This window comes from Scophthalmus maximus, chromosome 1 (assembly GCF_022379125.1).
Source record: "Scophthalmus maximus strain ysfricsl-2021 chromosome 1, ASM2237912v1, whole genome shotgun sequence".
In the NCBI taxonomy this organism is placed as follows: domain Eukaryota; kingdom Metazoa; phylum Chordata; class Actinopteri; order Pleuronectiformes; family Scophthalmidae; genus Scophthalmus; species Scophthalmus maximus.
The window spans coordinates 20967854-20988625 of record NC_061515.1 but is presented as its reverse complement, the minus strand read 5'-3'; the positions used below and the strand labels follow the sequence as shown (position 1 = coordinate 20988625).

The 20772-nt window shown below is 43.7% G+C and overlaps 1 protein-coding gene across 3 annotated transcripts; it reads right to left on the bottom strand.

The window, feature by feature from the left end:
* Positions 1-20772, bottom strand: ptprnb (protein tyrosine phosphatase receptor type Nb). 3 transcript variants are annotated; one of them, XM_035639929.2, is made up of 23 exons: positions 20521-20772; positions 14738-14788; positions 12074-12184; positions 11787-11892; positions 11539-11701; positions 10947-11367; positions 10565-10708; positions 10411-10445; positions 9631-9818; positions 8953-9039; positions 8066-8145; positions 7852-7916; positions 5645-5854; positions 5175-5462; positions 4930-5077; positions 4664-4734; positions 4471-4548; positions 4009-4128; positions 3735-3901; positions 2433-2486; positions 2015-2079; positions 1794-1867; positions 1-1489 (listed from the first exon to the last, which is right to left on the bottom strand). In XM_035639929.2, exons 1-23 carry the CDS (start codon positions 20597-20599, stop codon positions 1418-1420), a joined length of 2877 nt encoding a protein of 958 aa, XP_035495822.1. In that variant the 5' UTR covers positions 20600-20772; the 3' UTR covers positions 1-1417. The 3 variants fall into 3 exon arrangements, with proteins under 3 accessions (XP_035495822.1, XP_035495830.1, XP_035495837.1); XM_035639937.2 differs by having other exon boundaries at positions 10947-11364; XM_035639944.2 differs by lacking the exon at positions 8953-9039.

Below are 20772 nucleotides of genomic sequence, written 5' to 3'. Positions count from 1 at the left end.
TTGCAGCACTTAAACACGAAAAGATTTATTTCAGGTCTCACAGATACAAAATAGCTTAGATTTTTTTTCATATAATAGCAATTTCTTTTGTTTAGATTTTTTTTTTTCATTTTCTTACTTGCGTGTGGTATACAACAATTTATGCAATGGCACACAGAGAGAAGGACGTTGCATGGTTGTATTTTCTGCAGGTGTTAGTTGTGTGAGGAGAGGAAGGCACGCGACAGATGTGTGAACAATTAGAATTCAACTTCATCCCTGACTTACTGGCAAAACCGCTTATACCTAACTAGTGATCTTCAAGTCTTAACACTTTTATCATCAAACATTCTATGCTTTTTGGTGCTTTAAAATGAATTTTTAGTCATGTTCCCTCCTTGCTGACACCAAAACCAATCAGCTTCAATAAACTTCGACCACAGACAAGCGGAAAAATTAAGTTTCTGTTTCAATGCTGTTTAAATCGGAGCACAGCGACCAGAGTCTGATGTTTAAATAATCAGTGGCTCATTCACATGCAGCCAGGCTGTTCAGGGTAAAATGCATTCAGGCTGGGAAAGGAGTCAGGAGTGTTCTAAGTTATGAAGCATCACAGAAATGATTCAAAACCCTCTAGAGTCCATCAACTCGTCGTTAAATACACTGAGCGTATTCTATTTAACATAACTTTATATATATCAAGCAAAGACCCGCCGAGCAGTTTTTGTATTTTGTAAAGTTACAGCATACATTGACTTTTGATGAGTAAGGCACAAAGACAAGTTAGGATTAACTCACGACGAAAATTTACTATTTTAGTTTTTTCTTGAGTTAAACTATAAGATAAGAAGTGAATAAGGGAAATGTGTATTTTAATAATATTTCAGGTGATTATCACACAAGATTTGCACCATGATTTGTCCATGATTTTTTTCCTTGTAATTAGGGTTCTGGTCTCCTTTTACTCTGAAAAAATGATAAGCCAGACTTTGTGAAAAATATTTTTTAAACTAGAACAACATGCATTTGTGGTAAGGACAGTTTAAAGGGGCTAAATAGTAAAAGTAACCCGGACTCCAGAGGGATTTGGAAATGCCAGTGTTTGTTTCATTCCCTCTTTATTTTAATGCCTTTTTGTCCTCCTGGTATAATATTCAATCAGTTAAGCAGAGAATGCAACACACCGTCTGTCCTGAACTCATCACACCTCAATCAGATAAAAGCCTGCGTAATTCCTTCTAGTCCTCAAAGTTGTCCAGTAGCACATTATTTATAATTTTTTAGTGACATTATATTTAAATCACCTGACAGTAAGACCATGATCATGATTATCATCATCATCATCTTAGAGAGAAAAGCAAAGTTAGGTCTGAGTGCGAGAGTCGGGAGGTCAGGGGTCAGTCTGTCCAAGTGGAGGCTGATCTGGATCGTACTGGTTTCACTGGGGCAGAGCTTTGAGGATGGCGTTAACTTCCTCTGCGACAGCGGTCAGAGCGAACTCAAACTGGTCCTGGAAACAAGAGGAAAGACAATTATACACCTAAATGGAACAATTACAGCACAAATATTATCATCCTATTTTAATATCTCATACATATACATACATACATAATTCATTTTAATTATGCTGCACATTAGAAATGTGTGTATTCAGTGTGGTTGGAATTCTTTCCACAATTGTGGACTTGGAGACATACAGACATAAAAAGACAGCTGCTATAGTAAAATTATATGTTATATATTATATTTAAAACATTAAAAAAATTAACGAATAATATCAATTACAATGACAGAAATGTCAGAGTTTGACTCACCTTGGTGCGCACCATCCCAGGCCTCTGGTCCCGGACGTGCTCCAGTGTCGCAGCAATGTCGATCTCTTTTACACCTGCGGTGGGACAGGTTAAAAAAGTACGTTCGTTTTATTTCTATTACCTTACATTACACATTTTTAGGCAGTAAAAGTGGTTGTATATACACTCAGTTGTTTAAAAACAGGGAGTAACACACAGGCAGATACGCATGTGAACCTCACCTTTAGCCATGCGATTCAGAACCATGTCAATCAGGATGTAAGTCCCAGTCCGGCCCGTCCCGTCACTGTGGAGACAATATCACGAAACAGAATTCAACCGTAGATGTTAAGTTATGTATGAGAGCAAGGTTCAAGAGTAACCTTTATGCCGTACCTTCCAAAATGAAGAACGAAGTTCCTTAGTTTACAACAAGGTTAAAAGTCTTCAGTTTTCAGATTTGCTGCATATGCCTCCTATCTAGTGGATGGATGTGGTAACGTCCATGGAGTGCATCTACGCATATGCCCTGTATAATGTGTATGTATCTGTGTGTGTTTGACTTAAATAAAAAACAAGAAGAAGAATCTAAATAAAACCTATTTCTTAGTTGTCTTGAATTCATCTTTTGGACGAAAAATTAAGACGTCTGAGGTTTACCTGCAGTGCACGATGATGGGGCAGGATCGGCCTCTGTAGCACTTATTCACCTTCCTGAGGAGAGAAATATGAGAAACGAAGATGAGATGTTTGAAGTTACAAGTAAATACTGTAGATATTGGATTTTTTCCCCCCGCCACCATGGCTGCGCTACAAAAAACAACAACAACTCAGTACTTAAAGGTCAAAGAAGCATGTTTCAAAAATTTGCTGAAAATTCTTGAAACAATTAGGTTTATGTTAAAAAAAATAAAAACTCACTTGAACGAGTTGATTCACATTGGAAACATATTGAAATGATTTTCTTTTTGTTTTAAGAAATCACATTTTAAGGACTTAATTACATACATGTAAATCAGATTATTATATAGATAGGTAGGTAGTAGGGCTGAACGATTTGGGGAAAATATCGAATCGCGATTTATTTAACAATTGCGAGTGCGATTCGATTCGCGATTATAATTAGCGCGCGCGCACGCACACTGACAGAGAGCGAGATGTGTTGAAGGGAGAAGGGGAGAGAGCTCTCTCTCTGTTAGCAGCCTGTCTCTTCAACAAGGGAATAGTGGTGGTGTTCGTCACCTCACGGTGCCATGTGAGACAAAATTTCATGCGGAGTAACAGTCTCAAACAACTCTCGTGTGGTTCTGTGTTCCTCACTACTGTCACTGGTTGTTGGCCGTACACCGCAGCGGACGCTGCGCAGCAAAGAACTTCCACACAACCGACATGCTGCTCCTCTTCGACAATAAAGTCTCCACTGTATCATTTTCTGACTGTTCTGTCGAGGATGAGGACATTGCGCAGCAGGTTAAAGTACACCGTAACTGCTGTTTTATCTTTGCACCGAGCGCTCCACTCGCTTGCATATCACGTGACCCGTGTAATCGCGCCCCTTATCGCGATATTATCGCAAATGCGATTAATCGTTCAGCCCTAGTAGGTAGATAGATAGATAGATTAGGAGGGTAGAAAGGGGGGATTTCGGCGATGGACCTCCTGCTGCAGCCACATCAGTCCATGATCATTTTTGTGACTATGCAACTGGACCCAGACTACTAGCTGCAAACCACAAGAATGACACAGACAGATATGTTTAAAATGGCGCTGACCTCCATCGCACAGGGTGGGAAGACGGGAGGAGAGGAGGGACAGGGGAGGGCGAAGGGGAGCGGGCAGGGACAGACTGAAGGATGGGAGAGAGAAATATTGTTGCTATGCAATGCATAAACAAATTCTTTCAGAATGTTTGCCTGCCTGTTAAGTTTTTTAAAAATGTGAATGTACAGGTGGTAGTAGTACCTGCGGAAGTCGAGTAGGGGGCGCGTTGAGGTGGGGATGCCCTGAGCCGGCCAGCTGAGGAAGTGGAACTGGGTGAGCGTCCGAGTCTCCTGTGTCTGCACGTTCTTCAGGTAGAAACTTCTCACCAAGAAGTCGTTGCACCAGATGTGCTCCGACACCAGGTTCACCTGAGAGACGGACGGATGGACATAAACAGACAGAGATACAGCTGCTGCAGGACACTTTATTTGACAGTTTATAACCAAAGGTGTGTGTGTGTATTATCTTCATGCACCTCATAGATGTGGTAGAGGGAAGAGCCTTCGTCGGGCCAGTAGCGGTCACACTGTTTCTCTCCGTCCTCCACCAGGGCGGTCATCATCACGATCACGGTGCAGCCGTTCTCCCAGACCATCTGCGGGACAGCGTTACGTACATGCAAATACATTCTACAACCGTTTCTGTCAACCTACGTGTTGTCCAATACGAAGATTTGATATCATGCAAAGGGGAAAGTATTAATTCCCCCTCAGCACTTGAAGGTCCATGACCAAAAATGTTAAATTTGAAAAAGGAGTAAATAAAATAAATACAAATAATACCACACAATTTCATTCAAATCAAGGAGAGTATAGGCTAAACAACATAGTTCAATCAGCACCTCTTTGACAGAGTTTGCACAGCATGCAAATTCAATTATGAATTGAGCCGCAAAAGTAAAAACCCCCTCTATTTTTTTTTGTAATATCTCACTGACCTGCCAGAACTCGGAGATGGTGTGTGACAGGGGGCCTTGGGTGGCGATGTAGGCTGGCATCCGGGGGTCATGCTCAATCTAAAAGGGAGGTGGGGGTGAAAGGGGTCAACGGTCTCCATTCTTTCATGCAACATGTGAGGACTGATGGATCCCGAAATGCCCCGCGATGACCATTCGAGAGTTGGGGACTTACTATGGTGCTGGCGTTGATGAAGTCGGACCTCGACTGGTTGATCTCTTTCAGTTTTACCCTTGAGTGATCGTCTGAAGCACAACGGTAACAATTAACAACAATTAGATTATTTATTTCAGATTATTTGACTCTCAGCTCGACAGCAGCAACAGCGACATCTATGACTGCACCATTCCATCAACTGTTGTGTTGCAGTTTTGATAATAGTTTGCTGCTAATCAAGAATAACGGCACGTGTCTTGATCAAAGCTGTTGTTGCAACTCACAGGGCACAGAGTCGGGGCAGCGGTTCTTCTTGGTGTTGGCGTCGCTCAGAGCCACGGAGACGGCGCTGGGTTCCGCCTGGTAGGAGCACAGAGCATCCCATTCCTTCATCAGACGGTCCTTGTTCCTCAGGTGGTCCTCCATGTAGGCCTTTATTTAAAAAAAGGTAATGATTATCCTATTACACTCCACTATATATATAACACGTTGTCCTGCTGCATCAAATGTGGAGTCATCCGCTGCTGACCAGTATCATGTGACCCGTGGAGATGTCCATGTTGGACTGCGCCGGCTCCTCACACCACGACGGCGTGCTGCTGTGCGAGCTGGGACTGGGCTGGGCTCCATCGCTGAACTGGGATGACACGCTGCTCACCCTCGAGTCTGCGCCTCCCACTGCGCCCACTCCTCCGCTGAAGCCGGTGGCTCCACCACCACCGCCTCCTCCACCACTCGCTCCTCCCACGGCACCCAGGGCAGCGGCTTCCAGGCGTCCAAAGGCGCCCTTGGAGGCCATGTGCTGGCGACACAGGTCCTGGTGAGCCAGTTATGCATGTATTGTGTTGTTATGGTATTTAGGCTCTGTGTTTCCAAGCCTGTGAGATTTATATTCTATTATCTTATCTTTGCTTTTCCTTTTCTTATTATCTTAATCAAAGAGATAAACAAGAATACATGCATATAATGTATTTATTCCATGTCCTTTAACCCTCTCACCTGGTACTCCTGGTGGCTGAAGCTGCCTCCCTCTGGTCCCAGCCCAAGCTTCTTTGCTGCCAGGCGGTGGGCGTGGTGACGCAGGCAGGTGACACTCATGGCCGCCACCAGGATGGCGCCGATGCAGGCCATGGCCACCAGCGTGGCAAACACCCAGCGGGACCTGGGCTGGACTTGGGTCGCCAGGGGCAATGCTTTCCCGTCATTTTTCTGTGGCAGGAGAGAAGGACAGGGAAAAAAGGACAAACTATACTTTATTAAAAAAAAATTAGAATGAAATATTGTCTTTGTGCATGTGGGTTCATACATTTTCCCAACTCATTAAATGTGGCTGAATTATCTCTATTTTAAGTTTGCCCATTTGTCACGATTATAAATATTTAAATTTTCTCATTCTTTTAATAAAAATGGATTGAAACCAATGTCTTGTTTAATTTGCTGGTGCTGCCAACTGACTCTCTCGACTCCCTCATTTCCTCCGTTTACTTTTCTCATCTTATCCCCCCCAATTTTCCTTCCCCTCCAACTTCTTCCCTCTCCCTCTTCACTATCCCTTCCCCCTTCTCCTCCTCCTCCCTCCATTCCCCTTTCTTCTCCTCCTGCTCGGATGAATTGTCTGTCTTGACCTTTCAGACCTCCTCCTTCCTCTTTGTGGGCCTCAGGAATGTGAGATGCGAGGAGCTGTGTGTTCATGTGTGTCAAAACAAGAAGAGAAAGAAAATGGATGACCAGGCTACATGTGGTTGAAGGAATTAAGTGGATTTAAGGTGCTTCAGGTATTTTTCTATTTAGAAGAACCTAAAATGTATTCCTCAACTCTTCTTCCTTGAGTTCACTTTCTTCTTTGATTTATGATGCTGCAGTCCACCTCGTGAACAGTTAATTTATCACTGCTCATAAAACAAACTAATACTTTAATAAAAGGTTGCTTTTGTGGTCCAATAAAGTAGAAAAAAGACACTGAAACAACAGGAAATAGCAGTTTAACTTACTATTAACAACTGCAGACATTTTACAACTCCACGTCAGGAATACAAACCGATCTATTAAGTACTGTCACTTCATTGTCGTTTTATTAAGAATATATAAGAAAAATGTATGGACTATGAGATGTAAAGAACTTTAACCAGTCTTAAAGAATATCACTATATTATTACAATATGTAAGTAAAACTTCATCATCAAACTGGGAGGATACTGCATTATTTAGATAACAGATATGGATATTAAGGACATTTAAGTACAAGTATAATATTCTGAGGATTATATTGATGTCATGATATGAAAATAGAAACAGGCATAGGGCTCTATGAGAATGATGCAAAGGCCATGAAAGATAAACATGACACTATAAACTTTAGTTTACAAACACTAAAACCTTATAATGCAAGAACATTATAGAAGTATTATATGGATATCGTAAGTGATATAATTACATTTATGTACACAAACTACAACATTTCATAATTCCATCAAGAAAAAATGAATACAAATGCAGGGTTTAGGATTTCAACACAGTGACATCTGTGTTGAAATTAGGATATTTATAATTTAACTGTATGAACATTATATTACACAACATAAGTGATGTAAAAATAAGGTTATTTATGTGTCACTAGTTTATAGTTTGACTCACCAAATGTGCGGTGCAGAGCAGAGCAGCCTCTCCACACGTCCTATTCCCACGCTCACGTGTACCCAACAAATACCAAGTGTGTCAAACTCAATTGAATATCAGCAACCTAGACTTCCGAGAGTGACTTTCAAAATAAAAGCTAAAAAGGAAACGCGTTCTGATGTTTTGCTTTGTTATAATTGAATGAAGTGATTAAAGCTTATTTATTTGATATCAATGGTACCAGTAAAGTAGACCGTGGCATGTTGCAAAAAAATACAAAAGTAAAAATGTACTTTAGGGGTTAGGCTATAACTGATATTTATGATATTATAAACCATTTTGTAGATGTATTATCCTGTAAGCAGTTGGTCGAGGTGGATCTTCTTTTACTGTTAAAGTCATCCCATTTTTAAACTGATCATGTGTTGTTGTTTTTTTATTAATTTAAAACTATAATCTGTTGGGCTTTTAAAGTGAAGGCCAGTGTATGTAATTCCAGTTATAAAAACAAAAAGGAAACAGCCACAGTTGACTGGTGACATCACCTTCAGGTCTTGGATTTGAGATGGGACATTTGTCACGGTACCCACCTCGCCAAGGCCGCCCTGCAGCACCTTCAGGCCCGTCTCTGACTCCAGGAAGTCCTTCTCCACAACTGAACACGTAGAAAGGAGCAGTGGAAAGTTACGTATGAGTCAACCAAGCAACATTACATGTGATTTGTCTACATATTCCCTCTGTCTGGAGAAAATACAAACGTAAAAAAGGACTGGTTTTACATAAGCACAACAGCATCACGTATACCTGCAGCCTTTGCCACATCTCCAGCTGTCAGGTTCTTGGAGTTGGGTCTGATCCTGAAGGTGATGGATGGTCCGACAACACTGCAGAGAGGGACAACACAAAAAGCAGTGCCGCATGTTGAGTCACATGGGGAGAGAAAAATAAGAACCGTTCCGTTTCTTTTGATGCCGTCTGAGCTGATTCTGCTTTTGTAAGGTGAATGTTGGAAAAAGTACAGATTGATGGAAAACTGAAACAAGAGTGGAAGATATCAACCACTTTCTACACTGCAAAAATCTCCCCATCCTTTCAAGTTTGTTTCTGTAAAACCTGTTTTTCATAATTGACAACATTGGTTAACAATATGTCAGAAAATTGTGAAAAGGCTCGAGGGTCAGCTTGCCACAATCATTTTTTGGGGGGAATTTCATGGAAATAAACAATATAACAGGATATTTATTATTATTGGTCCGTGAGTTTGAATGCTTTCGAATGAAAAAGCAAATGAGCATATTGATTTTAAAGTTACAGACAAAATTGACTTGATAAGGAGGAGATTTTTTTGTCAAGCGAAAGTTTAAACTTTTAGCCTAAAGGTCAGGGGTTACTGGAAGGCGAGCGATTAGACCGAGCGGGAGGAGGGAGAAGCTGAGGACAAGCAACGAATCACTCCCACATGCGGGGAAAGAACAACATGCCATGCTCTTCAGCTGCACCAGGTCTCACATCTCATTTGGCATTTCGGGGTCCCAGCTTTAGGAGGAGCTTTAGTCTAATCCCGTGAAATAAAAAGTTAGTGATCTGGCAAATGAGTTCAGATAAAAAAAGGATCTGAGGGGCATCAAGCGAACGGGATATGGGGATTGGTTTTTCGGAGGGTTCATGACCTCCCCTGTCCTCGATCCTACCTGATGTTGATAAGGGAGCTGGTGGAGAGGCCGGTCCTCTCTGACAGCAGCTGCAGCAGTCGCACCCCGTCGTTCAGACTGAGGGGGCTGCGGTGACAAAACACACACATTCATACACAGCACACACACACACACACACACACACACACACACACACACACACTCACTCACACACACACACATACAAACAAAGTCTTTCACACAAACACACATGGACACAGCAGCCGTTCAACAGAACCCTTTATAGTTTCTGCTTCTACGTTTTAACTTTACTTTTTTTTAACTGTATTTTATAATTTGTGGACTTTTGTCTCCTAACACTGAAATCATTACTTCTCTCATTTCCCCTTTTTCATACGTTCCAGCCTTTCTTTACTTCTTTTGTTCCAAATTAGTTCTAACCTTTCCAATTTATCTTCCAATTTCGTTTCGGCAGCTGATCTAAATGCATTAAAATATCTTTCACCTCAGAGAATAATTCAAATTTAACTTGCAATGCTGAATTTTTTTCACCGCTGTTCTGCTGCCTCTACTTTCAGGACTTCCATGACACCTTTCACACCTCGGAAACAACAGAAAAAACATCCATAACCTGACACCACATTCATTCACTCACAGACATTAAGTCATTGTGGTTTGTTGGAGCAGCACATGCAGCAAACAGACACCGTAATGTACCTCTGGTTGGTGACGATGTAGCCGTACTCCCCCGCCTTGGCTGCCTCTTCCTTCTGGCCCAGTTTGCGCTGCTCGGACGGCAGAGTGGGAACCGTCTCTTTCTGGGGCGCCTCCGCTTTGGGGGACTTGATGGTGGAGGGCGGAGCCTCTGGAGGGACCAACTTGTATCCGACTGAGCCCTCCATGATCTGATGGATGAACAGAAATTAAGACATGGACATTAAAGAACTTTTTGAACAGCGGTGCACAGTAACTAAATTTACACAAGTACTCATACGTTTCTTTATAGTTCTACCTCACGTCAGGAGGAAATATTGTACCTTTTACTCATGTACGATAACTAATTAGTTCATGAAATACACATCTTTTTTATTAATAACTTTTGTGGTGCAAATGTTTCATATTTCTTACTGTTCATTAAAAATTACAGCATAGATAAAAAATGATCTATGCTTTTATGACATGGGTATGTGTTATATAAAATAGGTTGGTTGGTGAGGATGATCTGACTGATGAATAAATCAAACCTTGGACATGATATCAACTGCACGCAGCTGCACTTTGCAACTTATTGCACAGTACAGGTACAATAGGGATTTATCTTTTTTGAAATTTTACACACTTCTACTCCTTTGTGAATGCACTGTGTACACATACAAGATATATTGACTAGTGATCGATAACGTTTTTAAATCTGAATTTCTACTTCTGAATTCTCGACTTGAAGAAATACGTTGGTATTTTTGGTAAAAAAAAAATCATAACAGGTAACATTCTCACCTTCTTTCCTGTGTTAGCATTGTTCCCAAATTTATCTGAAAGGTAAACACAAAAACATAATATAATGAAGATAAAAGATGTGAATGTGATCCGGACTCATTCGTGGCGTAACGTGAAACTGCAAAATTAAAATCGTAACAAAGAAGACACAGACCTTTGGGTTGTTTGTTGGCGAAGGCCCTCTCGAGCTGCAGCTGTTTCATGGCGACAGGCACGTTGTCTTTCTGCTCGGGGGGCAAATCCTTCATGTCGAGGCCGTAGTGATCGAGCAGCAGAGCCAGTCTCTGCAGAGAGCTCTCTATAAAACACAGAACAGAAGAGACAGAAGCATTCACACCTATTGATAACAGCTTTTTTTGGTTAAATTATTTACAATTTGTGATGCAAAAGGACAATATTCTGAAATTCCGATTAGGAAGGACATAATTTGGGCTCTGTAATGACAAAATAGTTGTTTAATGTTTGGTTCTTTTTACATTTTGAGACAAACTTTGTCTCTTCTGGTCTATATGTCTTCATTTCCTCTCCTCTCTCACCGTCCAGTCCTGACAGGGCGCTGTAGTCCTTCGGTGCCTTCTTCCCTGCCTGCTCCAGCTGCTGCTGTTTGCTGAGCTGGGACATCTGGGAAACGTAGTCCTCGCCGTAGTCCAGAGGGAAGTCTAGCTCCGAGAAGAAGGACGAGGAGGAGGACGAGGGGAAACGTGACGCTGCTGCCGCTGCCGCCGCACCCCTGTGACGTGAGAGGGACTGCGCGGGTGAGGATGAAGAAGACGAGGAAGGAGAAGAGGAGGAGGAAGGGGGGGTGAGGTAAAAGGACACCAGTTCTTGGAGAAGCTGACGATCTTGGTCCAGAGGGTTTCCTCTGGATCTGGAGCGGGAGGCGAGGAGCGGGAAGGCCGGATTATCGTCCAGAGAGTTGAGGGAGCGCTCCTCCTCCTCTTGGTAGCCATACTGCTGCTGCAACAACATACAGTAGAACATTTGTTGATGCTGTTGTCTTTTTGACCATTAGGGGGCAGGATAATCCCACAAACATGCTGGAAAAACACACCACTGACATGTTATTCATTTTGAAGAAAAGGTGCAGCTTGGAGAGCCCGTATACTCTGTAAAGCCTCTTTTGCCCACCTGGTGGTAGGTGTACGGGTCCAGCAGGGGCGTCTGCATGTGGACGGAGGATCGGGAGGGATCGAGGATCATGTAGTCCACATACTGCTGCATCATCTCGGGGTCAGCTGGGTCCCCGGGGCCCTGGACCCTCTGCTGAGCAGAGCCCGACAATCTGAAGGGCCTGGTACAGCAAATAAGACGATGGGCGCGGCATAAGAAAGCCCCTCAAAACTCACAATCTTGGAATACACTGCAGGTTCTCTTACTGTCTGGGCGTCTTCTCCTGAAGTTTAGCAGAGGCGCCGACTGTAGGAATGTGACTCAGCTCTCGGCTGATGATTGCCTGGGTGACGTCATCCCTCCACGTGAGACCTGAACAGCCAGACGGCAGCAGAAATGTCATTTAATCAACCCCCCTCGCCCACAATTTGGCTGCCTAGGGAATGATCATTTTCTTGTAATGGTTGTGAGCAGAATTCAAAGCTACAATTCCCCTGCTTTGCTCGGCGAAGCGTCAAAATCTTTGATACAAATTATAATAATCATGACTCACCTTGCACCATCAGGTCTTTGAGGACTTCCTGCAGGTTGTGCAGGACGGGTTCAGACACCTGGTACCAGACGGGCTCCTGGCGAGGAGCCTGGCACTGTCCGAACAAACCATCTGGAGGAGAACATGTCAGGAGCCATGAAATGAAGACATCAACGGGAATTGTCTTTCACTTTTCTTTAACTTTGTGGGATAGGGCAGTGTTTTTTTTACATTTTTTTTACACTTTCACTGATTTCCCAGGGAATCATTTATGGATCTTAATGAACAAAAAATCTGAAATATTCAGGGGACTGATATCTATGAGTGTGCAATGTGGTGCGGCTGGATTCATTAATTCATAATGAAAAAAACACATGAGGTACCTGCAGAGGTAAAACACGGCACAGAGCCACTTTAACCGAAGAAAAGAGACAAAGTGCAAACATGCAGAGACTCACAAACCAGAGTGGACACCAAAACAGACGTGATCATGGAGAGGAACATCGTGTTTGTACCGACACTCACAAAGAAGTGGACACAAACGGCAAACACGAAAATGTGGACAAACACTCTGTAATAATGAGACGCACAATAAAGGTGTATGAAAAACAGAAGTAGACAAATGATATATATACCACCCAACGAGTATGCACCTAATTACGTGTCTGCAAAAACACCCTCACCGTCACACAAATTGCCCACCTACACGCACATAGTGAAGCACACTGCGCATGTGTGCGCGTGCGTGCGTGTGTGTGTTTGAGAGCTGTGGTGAGTCATCACCTCTGTCTCCCTCCACCCCTCGTCAAACACACACAGCCGCACACACACGCACACACACACGAGGGAGACACACGGTCGTCAGGCAAGTGATGTCACTGTTGTCATAGAGACGGCCGGGAACGAGCCGCGATTGGACAAGAGCAACTGACGGAGGGGGACCTTGTTTACGTTCCATGTTCGCACTTTTTCCTCACTCTGCTCTCTCTCTCTTTGCCGTCACCCCATCCTTTTCTTTTTACCGGTTAATCAATGCCTCTTTCTCTCTATCTTTCTGCCAGCGTCGTGTATCTCTCTCTCACACACACACGCACACACACATTCAGCACAATCACTCACACACTCCAATATAAAAATGACGACGAACACACACTGACGTGTAGTGCTTACGTTGGCTGAATTTAAATTTCTTTTGATTAAATAGATATGAAACTGGTCGGTTTTTTAATGCAGTCTGGAATGAATTTATTCTACTCAAATATGATTGATGTTCAAGACAGGTTACGGGTATGTAAGTGCATAAACTGGAATTAATGTTTTGTAAGAAAGTGTTTTGGATTAATTCAAATAGCAGTGTTTAAACACTGATTACAGATGTTTCAGGCAACAAAATGTATTGATTTTTAAATGCAGTCTGGAACTACATTTATCTTTAAACTCTCCACAAGATGAACACAGATTAGAGGCCAAATTAGTTTTTTTTTATTTCCGTCTGGAGTTATATGTATTTTAATGCAAGTACTCCAGATTATAGATGTTTAAAGACACAAAACGTCCTTTTTTGGAAGTTAACTGACATTACTCAAACATTTCTGGAGGCCAGACCTTGATCAGAGATGTCAAAGGACACAAACTGACTAGTTTTTGATGCAATCTGAAAATAACAGTCAAATATTCCACCATTTTAACACAGATTACAGACTTTTCAGACTTGAAATATGATCTATCTTGAAAATGTTTCCTCAAATATGACAAAGATTTAACTCACGTTACTGATCTTCCAGACTATAAGCTTGTTTATGTGTTGCAGTACGGAATACAACCTGTTGCTCGCTCTTGTACCCCGTTTCGCTCACTCATTCCTGCATTTCAGTACATGCACTTGCTGAAAGCCTCATCAAACCCTCAAGGAAAAACCCCACGATGAATTCCTTTCACGGTCCCTACGTGTCCCTGTCTTCGGGAACACGGGGACCATAACACCCTCGGGGCGGACGCAGACACACACAGCCATCAATAATGGAGCCTTCTCCAAAAAGACCTGAGACGCACAGGTGCACGTCCATGCGCATGCACGCACTTGCAACAACATCATCATCATGTTTGAACAGGCAGGAAGAAGGTGTGTGTGTGTGTGTGGGGGGGGGGGGGGGGGGGATAAATCCACGGAGGGATTATGGACAGCCGGTTAACGGCGGGCTGAGGCGTGACGTCTAACCAGCCCCTGACTGTTTGATGGACATGAAGACACGTCAGAGCTCTCTGAAGCATGCTGCTGCGTCCGCAGCCCGCTGGGACAGCCCGCTGCCGGTCCATTTTCAGTTCTCGTCACGTCGCCCTCAGGGCACTGATAAATATGAGACACTGGGAAGTGCAAGTGTCCGCGTCGGCCTCTCTGAGGAGACTCAGTCTGAAGTGCCGACTTCAGGAACGAGTCTAGTACCAGCAGTGAGGATTCATTTACGAAGATGCCGGACCTCTGCACGCATGTGTGGCAGTAATGAACACCCCCTCCAGGTGAGCAGAACAGAATGGACACATGGCCGAATCATTGTCGCGGTCACTTTGCTCTCTTTCCACCCTGAATGCAGGCGTCGTTTTTCACGGCAGCCAGAATGAGTCTGTGTTGTTGTTTTTTATTACTTAAATTGTGCAGGAACTGGAGATTAAAAGTGTAGGACTCACCGTCGTTGCACGGCTGATCTCTGGGACACAGCTTCTTCTCAAACAGGCAACCTGCAGACAAAGACAGAGGACAGTTTCTAATGCAGTCTAAATGAGCCCAAATGTTTCCCCCCCTACAAGAAGCTTTATTGGAATGTCAATAAAGATGTCTAATAAAACATACATACAAATTCAATTTTTCTGCAGACAGACGTGAGTTCGGGAAACCCCAGCCAGAACACGCATGCTCAATGTCCATCTTGGTGTTGCTAAGTGTCTCTGAGTGGGACAGTGTGTGTGTGTGTGTGTGTGTGTGTGTGTGTGTGTGTCACAGTTGACCTTTTCCCAGGTCCCAATCCGTTGCGAGGCAGTAAACGGCGGCAGACGTGAAGCCGCCCGCTCCGTTCTCTTTATTTGCCCTATGTTTGTGTTAGGTTTTTTTCCTTAAGGCTTGATACAATCCTCTGTATTATTCACATATCCTGCGACCACTTCAGAGAAATATACCCCCGTTCCGCTACGACCTGCTACGGCAATTTCACACCCTTCACTTCTGCCTCCACAAAACAAATATTGAGCACGGACCTTACATTGATGCAGTTCTGCGATCGACATGCTAGATATTCAGAACACATAATTTAGCATTCGGGTGCATCTCTTTACCAATGATCAGACTAATCGGATCAAGCAGTTTATATTTCACTATTATCTTTGGGCACTCCCAAATGAAGTGCAACAGAGACCAACAACTATAGACCATGAAGCAGGCATGGTTCAGGTAAAATCCGTTTGTGTGGACGGGATCCTCTCCTCTACTTCTGCAACGCTTGATAACTTAGGTGCACTTGATCGACACGTTCTCTGCTCCCTGAAATCTATAAAAAAAAAAAGGTCAGGCAGAGTATCGACTGTGTGACGACGCACGCGAACTGCCCGCGCGGCTGCCATCAGCGCGGGGGGGGGGGTCTCCGTTAAAGCAGGAGGCTGAGACGCAGCTAAACATAGAATGGAGAGATTCTCCTTCCGTCCGTCCGTCCGTCAGTCGCCCCCCCCCCCCCTCCTCCGTGCAAACTCCACATGATGACTAATCCCAGCTCCGTCCTCTCACCTCCGCCCACACGTTGTAGCGCTCAATGCTCCATCCCCTCCCCTCCTCTCCTCTGCCTTCGACCGCCTGCTTTCTAGAGGATCTCGGTCGTGTCAACCCTCTCTCTATGCAGCCCGTCCATCGCGGCCCCCCCCCCCCCCCCCATCACCTCGTCTGAGACACAACACCACGGGGGCTGATTGGAAGGAATCTGCGTGTAATCGGGTCTCAAATCAGGAAAATGCCAGATTGACATATGTGCTGTAGGAAAATGCCCAGCAAGTTGAGTCTCGCATAAACCTCATCTCACTGCACTTTGATGAAAAGGAATTGCGCATGACATGATTATGCGTTCTCGGCATGAATCCATGCAAACACCCATGAAAGCAAGACTCTATAAACTTACTGTAGGTAAACCACACTGGCCTCGGTCGCAAATTCAGAAATATCAATTACCGAGCCCTCTGGTTCTTAAGTTAGCTAATATTACAGTAAGCGTGATTGAGAGTTCCACAGGTTGTGTTTGTTTGCCATTCATTTTTGGCGGTTTGTGGAAACTATGCGCATCCAGATACAAGTAGAATATATAACTATATGGTTTGCAAAGACAGTGTTGTCAGTAAAGCCATAGTCAGCAAATCCTAATTCTGCTGGTTTAGTAAGTCCATTTCACCCCACCCCCAACAAAAAATCGACTCATTTTTAAAAATGTCCAGAAATGATTGTCTGTATCTTGATACAAAGGAAAATAAAAAGCTGCTGTGCTGAAATCATCATTGATTTTTAGAAAACACTGTCTATAAAATTGATTTGGAGCACAAATTCACATGCCTCCTGCAACAGCAGACCTTTTTTTTAAACAAGTAACCTGGTTTACGGTGAAAACTGACTAAGCAGGATAGAAATTTGTGCAGTTAAGTTGATTTGGGATCATTGACAAATTTTTCAACCCAGGGTGCCATAGAAACAGACAGAGAAACAAACCAAAAAAAAGCTCTACTGTTGGATTCAGTTTCACCAGTAAAAACTAAATGACACAAGTCAGTCGGTGACTTCGGGCAGCAACAGTGTTTTCTTGTTTCTTCAGGGGGAACCTTCTCTAGCTTCTTTTCCTAGTCTCACGGACAGAACTTCATCCTCCTAATAAAAATTAATTAGAGAGAGTAGGTGCTGTGGAACGTCACCATCTGGCTCGCTATCCTGCATCACGTGGTCATACATCCAGCTCCATTTTGTTCTCTGGGATGTGCTAGTGTCCGTGTAGGAGAGCAGCCAACAAACTAAAAGCTTGAATGTGTTGAGTGGAATCTCACAAAGATCTTAAATTAGATCAGTCTGTCACGGAAACGCCAAGGGTCGCACTTTTTTTTTTATCACTTTTCTCTTTTCTCTTTGCTTTTCAATCGGCTGCCCTCGTGGCTCAGGAGGCGCATTTTTGTGAATCACGAATAAAGTTGTGCAGTCGTGCGATTTCTGCATTTACAAACATCTGAATCACTCCTCCAATTAGGAGGGATCAAATCAAGAAAACACAACTTCCAATTGAAGCTATTCTTCAACAACCTCCAAACCATATTTTTTTTTAAATCTGGGACGTTGCGGCTCCCGCTCCAGAGACTGCTGCTTGTCGACATCTGCCCGGGTTCGTTCGTGTTCCGGCTCATGTAATGACACCGGAGGTAGGAGCTCCATTTACTGGAGGAATGCGAAGAATGATGACAGCGAGATGCAGTTGAAAGGGCCAAAAAGCCACAGGGACATTTTGAGGTTTAAATCATGTCGTTACATATGCTGTTCCCAAAGGTCACGAATAAACTTCCGATGCTCTAAATTGGAGTTTTGCACAGACAGAATCGTTCCTTTTGTTTTCTTGTCAAGGTAAGAAGGCGACTGCAGCAAAGAAATAGCAATGGGATTAGTTATAAACAATCCTGTCTGGGAAATTGGATCAGGGCATTCGTGTGGAAACAAAAGCATGACTGATGTTTACGGTTCTGCTGAGGCGCATGGGTAAATATAAGAACACGTTTACTATTTCACTACAATTTTCCCTGAACCTTGTCTAAGTGGTTTTAGTTGCCTCAACCTACGGTGGCAAATCCGTAGCAATCACACAGGTTGTTGTGAAAGGCACCAACAAATTCACTACTTTCTCTTTTCGGTGTGAGAATTTTTGGCAACTGTATATCAAAAATAAAACAACATCAGGGGGCAAATGATGAAGCGATTATAGTTTGGACAGAATATCATTTGCATCTGTTTTTTTCTGGCTCACGATCAACTCAGAAACCCGAACTCCAGCCTGCCGTCGTTATCATCAGGGCCTCTGTGCTTTGGTTTCACCATCCATTAACTGCTTTTGAATTCAAGAGTCGCTTTCAAAATGGTCCTTCTGGCATTTGTGGCTACCGCTGCTGCTGCGGGTGTGAGCTCGCCCTCTGGTCTGCGCTGGCTGCCGGAGGATACACAATGAGTCAGCCTGTGATGGATCAGGATAAATACTGCTCCACAAGCTGCGTGTCAAAGGAGAAGTCTGATGATATCTTAAATCGTCCTTCATCGAAAAACCAACAATGAATGTCTGTTACAACCAAGTACTGTGCGTGTGTGTGTGTGTGTGTGTGTGTGTGTGTGTGTGTGTGTGTGTGTATCGCAGCCTGATGTTCCTGTACCTCTGTTCCAATGAGCCACATTGTTTCTGAAAACTAATGGACACAAGTCAGTGAGTCACACTAAGCTGGGTGACAGGTACCTTCATTTCCATAACCACACACACACACACACACACACACACACACACACACACACACACACACACACACACACACACACACACACTGGTATTATATTTATTCAATTTATGACTCAGCCCCAAATGCTGCCCTGAATACTTACTAGAGCACCAAACGTGGAAAAAAAGTCCCACAACATAAGCACTGTTTCCTCCTCGAGCAGCTGTTATAGAAATTACTCAGCCCTCAAATGAAAAATGTATATTTGTTATATTTTTTTTAAAGTAGGAACCGATGGGTTTGGAGCTGAGGACCACGGGCAGAGTACGGAAGTGAGAAAGTGCTGAGAGACGGACAAACATGTTTTACTTTTGGCCTTTTCAGTGGGATTTCTGACAAGTTAGTCCTGGGAATTCCTTACTTTTGTTTCCTTGTACTGCTTTAGGTTCCAGAAAACTGTTGACTTGACTAAAATGATACAGTCATGCCGGAGGATAAGTGAGGCTGGTGCCCATATAAAATCCCTAATAAACAATACAGCCAAGTTTTCATATTTTGTAATATTCAGAGAGTCCAAAGCTACTGCGTGCAGCAAGGTGGACGGAGCAGGATTAGACATTGCATGGCCGCTTCGCTGTCCGTGGTGCTGAAAGTATTCAGGCCGCTTCGCTGTCCGTGGTGCTGAAAGTATTCAGGCCGCTTCGCTGTCCGTGGTGCTGAAAGTGGCTAAATGAGTACCGTTAATACTGTAAGGTCACGTGCCTACATTATTATTTTGTTCTGAGTCAATATAGCACCGTATAGTTCACTGTCCAATTACCACTTTACTGATATGAACATGATTCAATTCCCACTCAATAGAACCTGTAGGAGCTCCATTACCCAGATTGATAGTTGATGCTGACAGTTAACAGTAAATAATTTGTTTAGACCTGAGCTATATAGGAACTAAGTTATCTTTGTTGTATTAGACATTCAATTTTCTTTTTTTAGGGCACTTAGATTATGTGCAGTTACTGTCGTATACAATATATAATGGGCCTGTAGTCTGCAGGTTTAAAACCATACTAAATCCTAAACTGCACAATCACTTATTTACCCTGGATTCTGTTTTCTAGTCTTGTTTTATTTCTTCTGTGCTGCTGTTTCAAAATAAATAAAGGTACTTCTCATCTCGTCTCATCTTATCTTCTCGTGGGGGGCGGGCGGGCGGGGGGGGGGGGGGGGGGGGGGGGGGTTCTCACAGATGAACAGTAAGTACTGGCGATTCTAAGGATATTGGATATGGCTCCAGGGCAAAGATTGAAGCAAAACAATCCAAAAGCATGGAACCATCTCTCCCTTCTCCCCTGCTGTTGTGCTGTGAGTTTGTTGTTGTCGTTGCACACTGAACAACAGAAATGATTCATCCAGGCAGTCGGACACATCATTTGCGTCAGTGACGCAATTTAGTGCCGGTGTAAACAGATGAGACGCAGATAAGCGGAGAGACGAGCAGGGAGTGTATAATAAAATATAAGATGGAGGGTGTCAGGTTAGACTGCGCTTATTGAGGACAGCGAAATCGATCAATCAATTTGATGTCACAACTTGTAGGTTTATTATCTAAATGTGATTTGCGCAAAATCATTTCTAACAACTAGAATTCAGTGTGCGTGCGGAGGAGGATGGAGCAACTTATACAGACCACATTTACCAAAAATCATGCAAGAAATATTTCAGAGAAATTAAACCAACAGATCACAGGAAAACAAAACTAGTGACTCATAGTAGCACTGATAAATGTCACAACGAAGACTAAACTGTGCCATAAAGAGTGATTAGCACACTCCAAAACTAAGCAACTACAGGAAATACTGCAACAACAATGAGCGTTCAGAGGGAGAGAGGGAGAAGTCGTGATGTGCTACTCGCCGCCTCCCCAAAAGGAACAAGTGCGCGCCCGTCGTCTCCATCGGAGCCCAAGGACCTGTTCCGCGTCTTACCGTGTCGGGCGGCCGCGCACAGCCGGCAGGAGGCGGTGAGGAGGAGGCACAGAGCTGCCCAGAGCCGCGGGGACCTCATGGTACATCCAGCAACGTCCACCGGCGGTGGCGAGCAGGACGGAAGGGGAGGGGGGGGGGCGGGGGGTGAAGAGCCGCAGCCACTGCTGCTGCGCGTTCACCAGCTCTCCATCTCGGAGGAGAGGCTGCTCCTTCTTCTCCTTCTGCTGCTGGAAAGGACTGATGGAGAGGGAG

Coding starts and splice junctions, on each gene's coding strand:
- ptprnb (XM_035639929.2), bottom strand. CDS start 20,599: ATGAGGTCCCCGCGGCTCTGGGCAGCTCTGTGCCTCCTCCTCACCGCC. Junction 11,702..11,786: donor CAGGAGAAGACGCCCAGACA/GTAAGAGAACCT, acceptor TTGCTGTACCAG/GCCCTTCAGATTGTCGGGCT. Junction 2,080..2,432: donor CCCATCATCGTGCACTGCAG/GTAAACCTCAGA, acceptor TTGTCTCCACAG/TGACGGGACGGGCCGGACTG.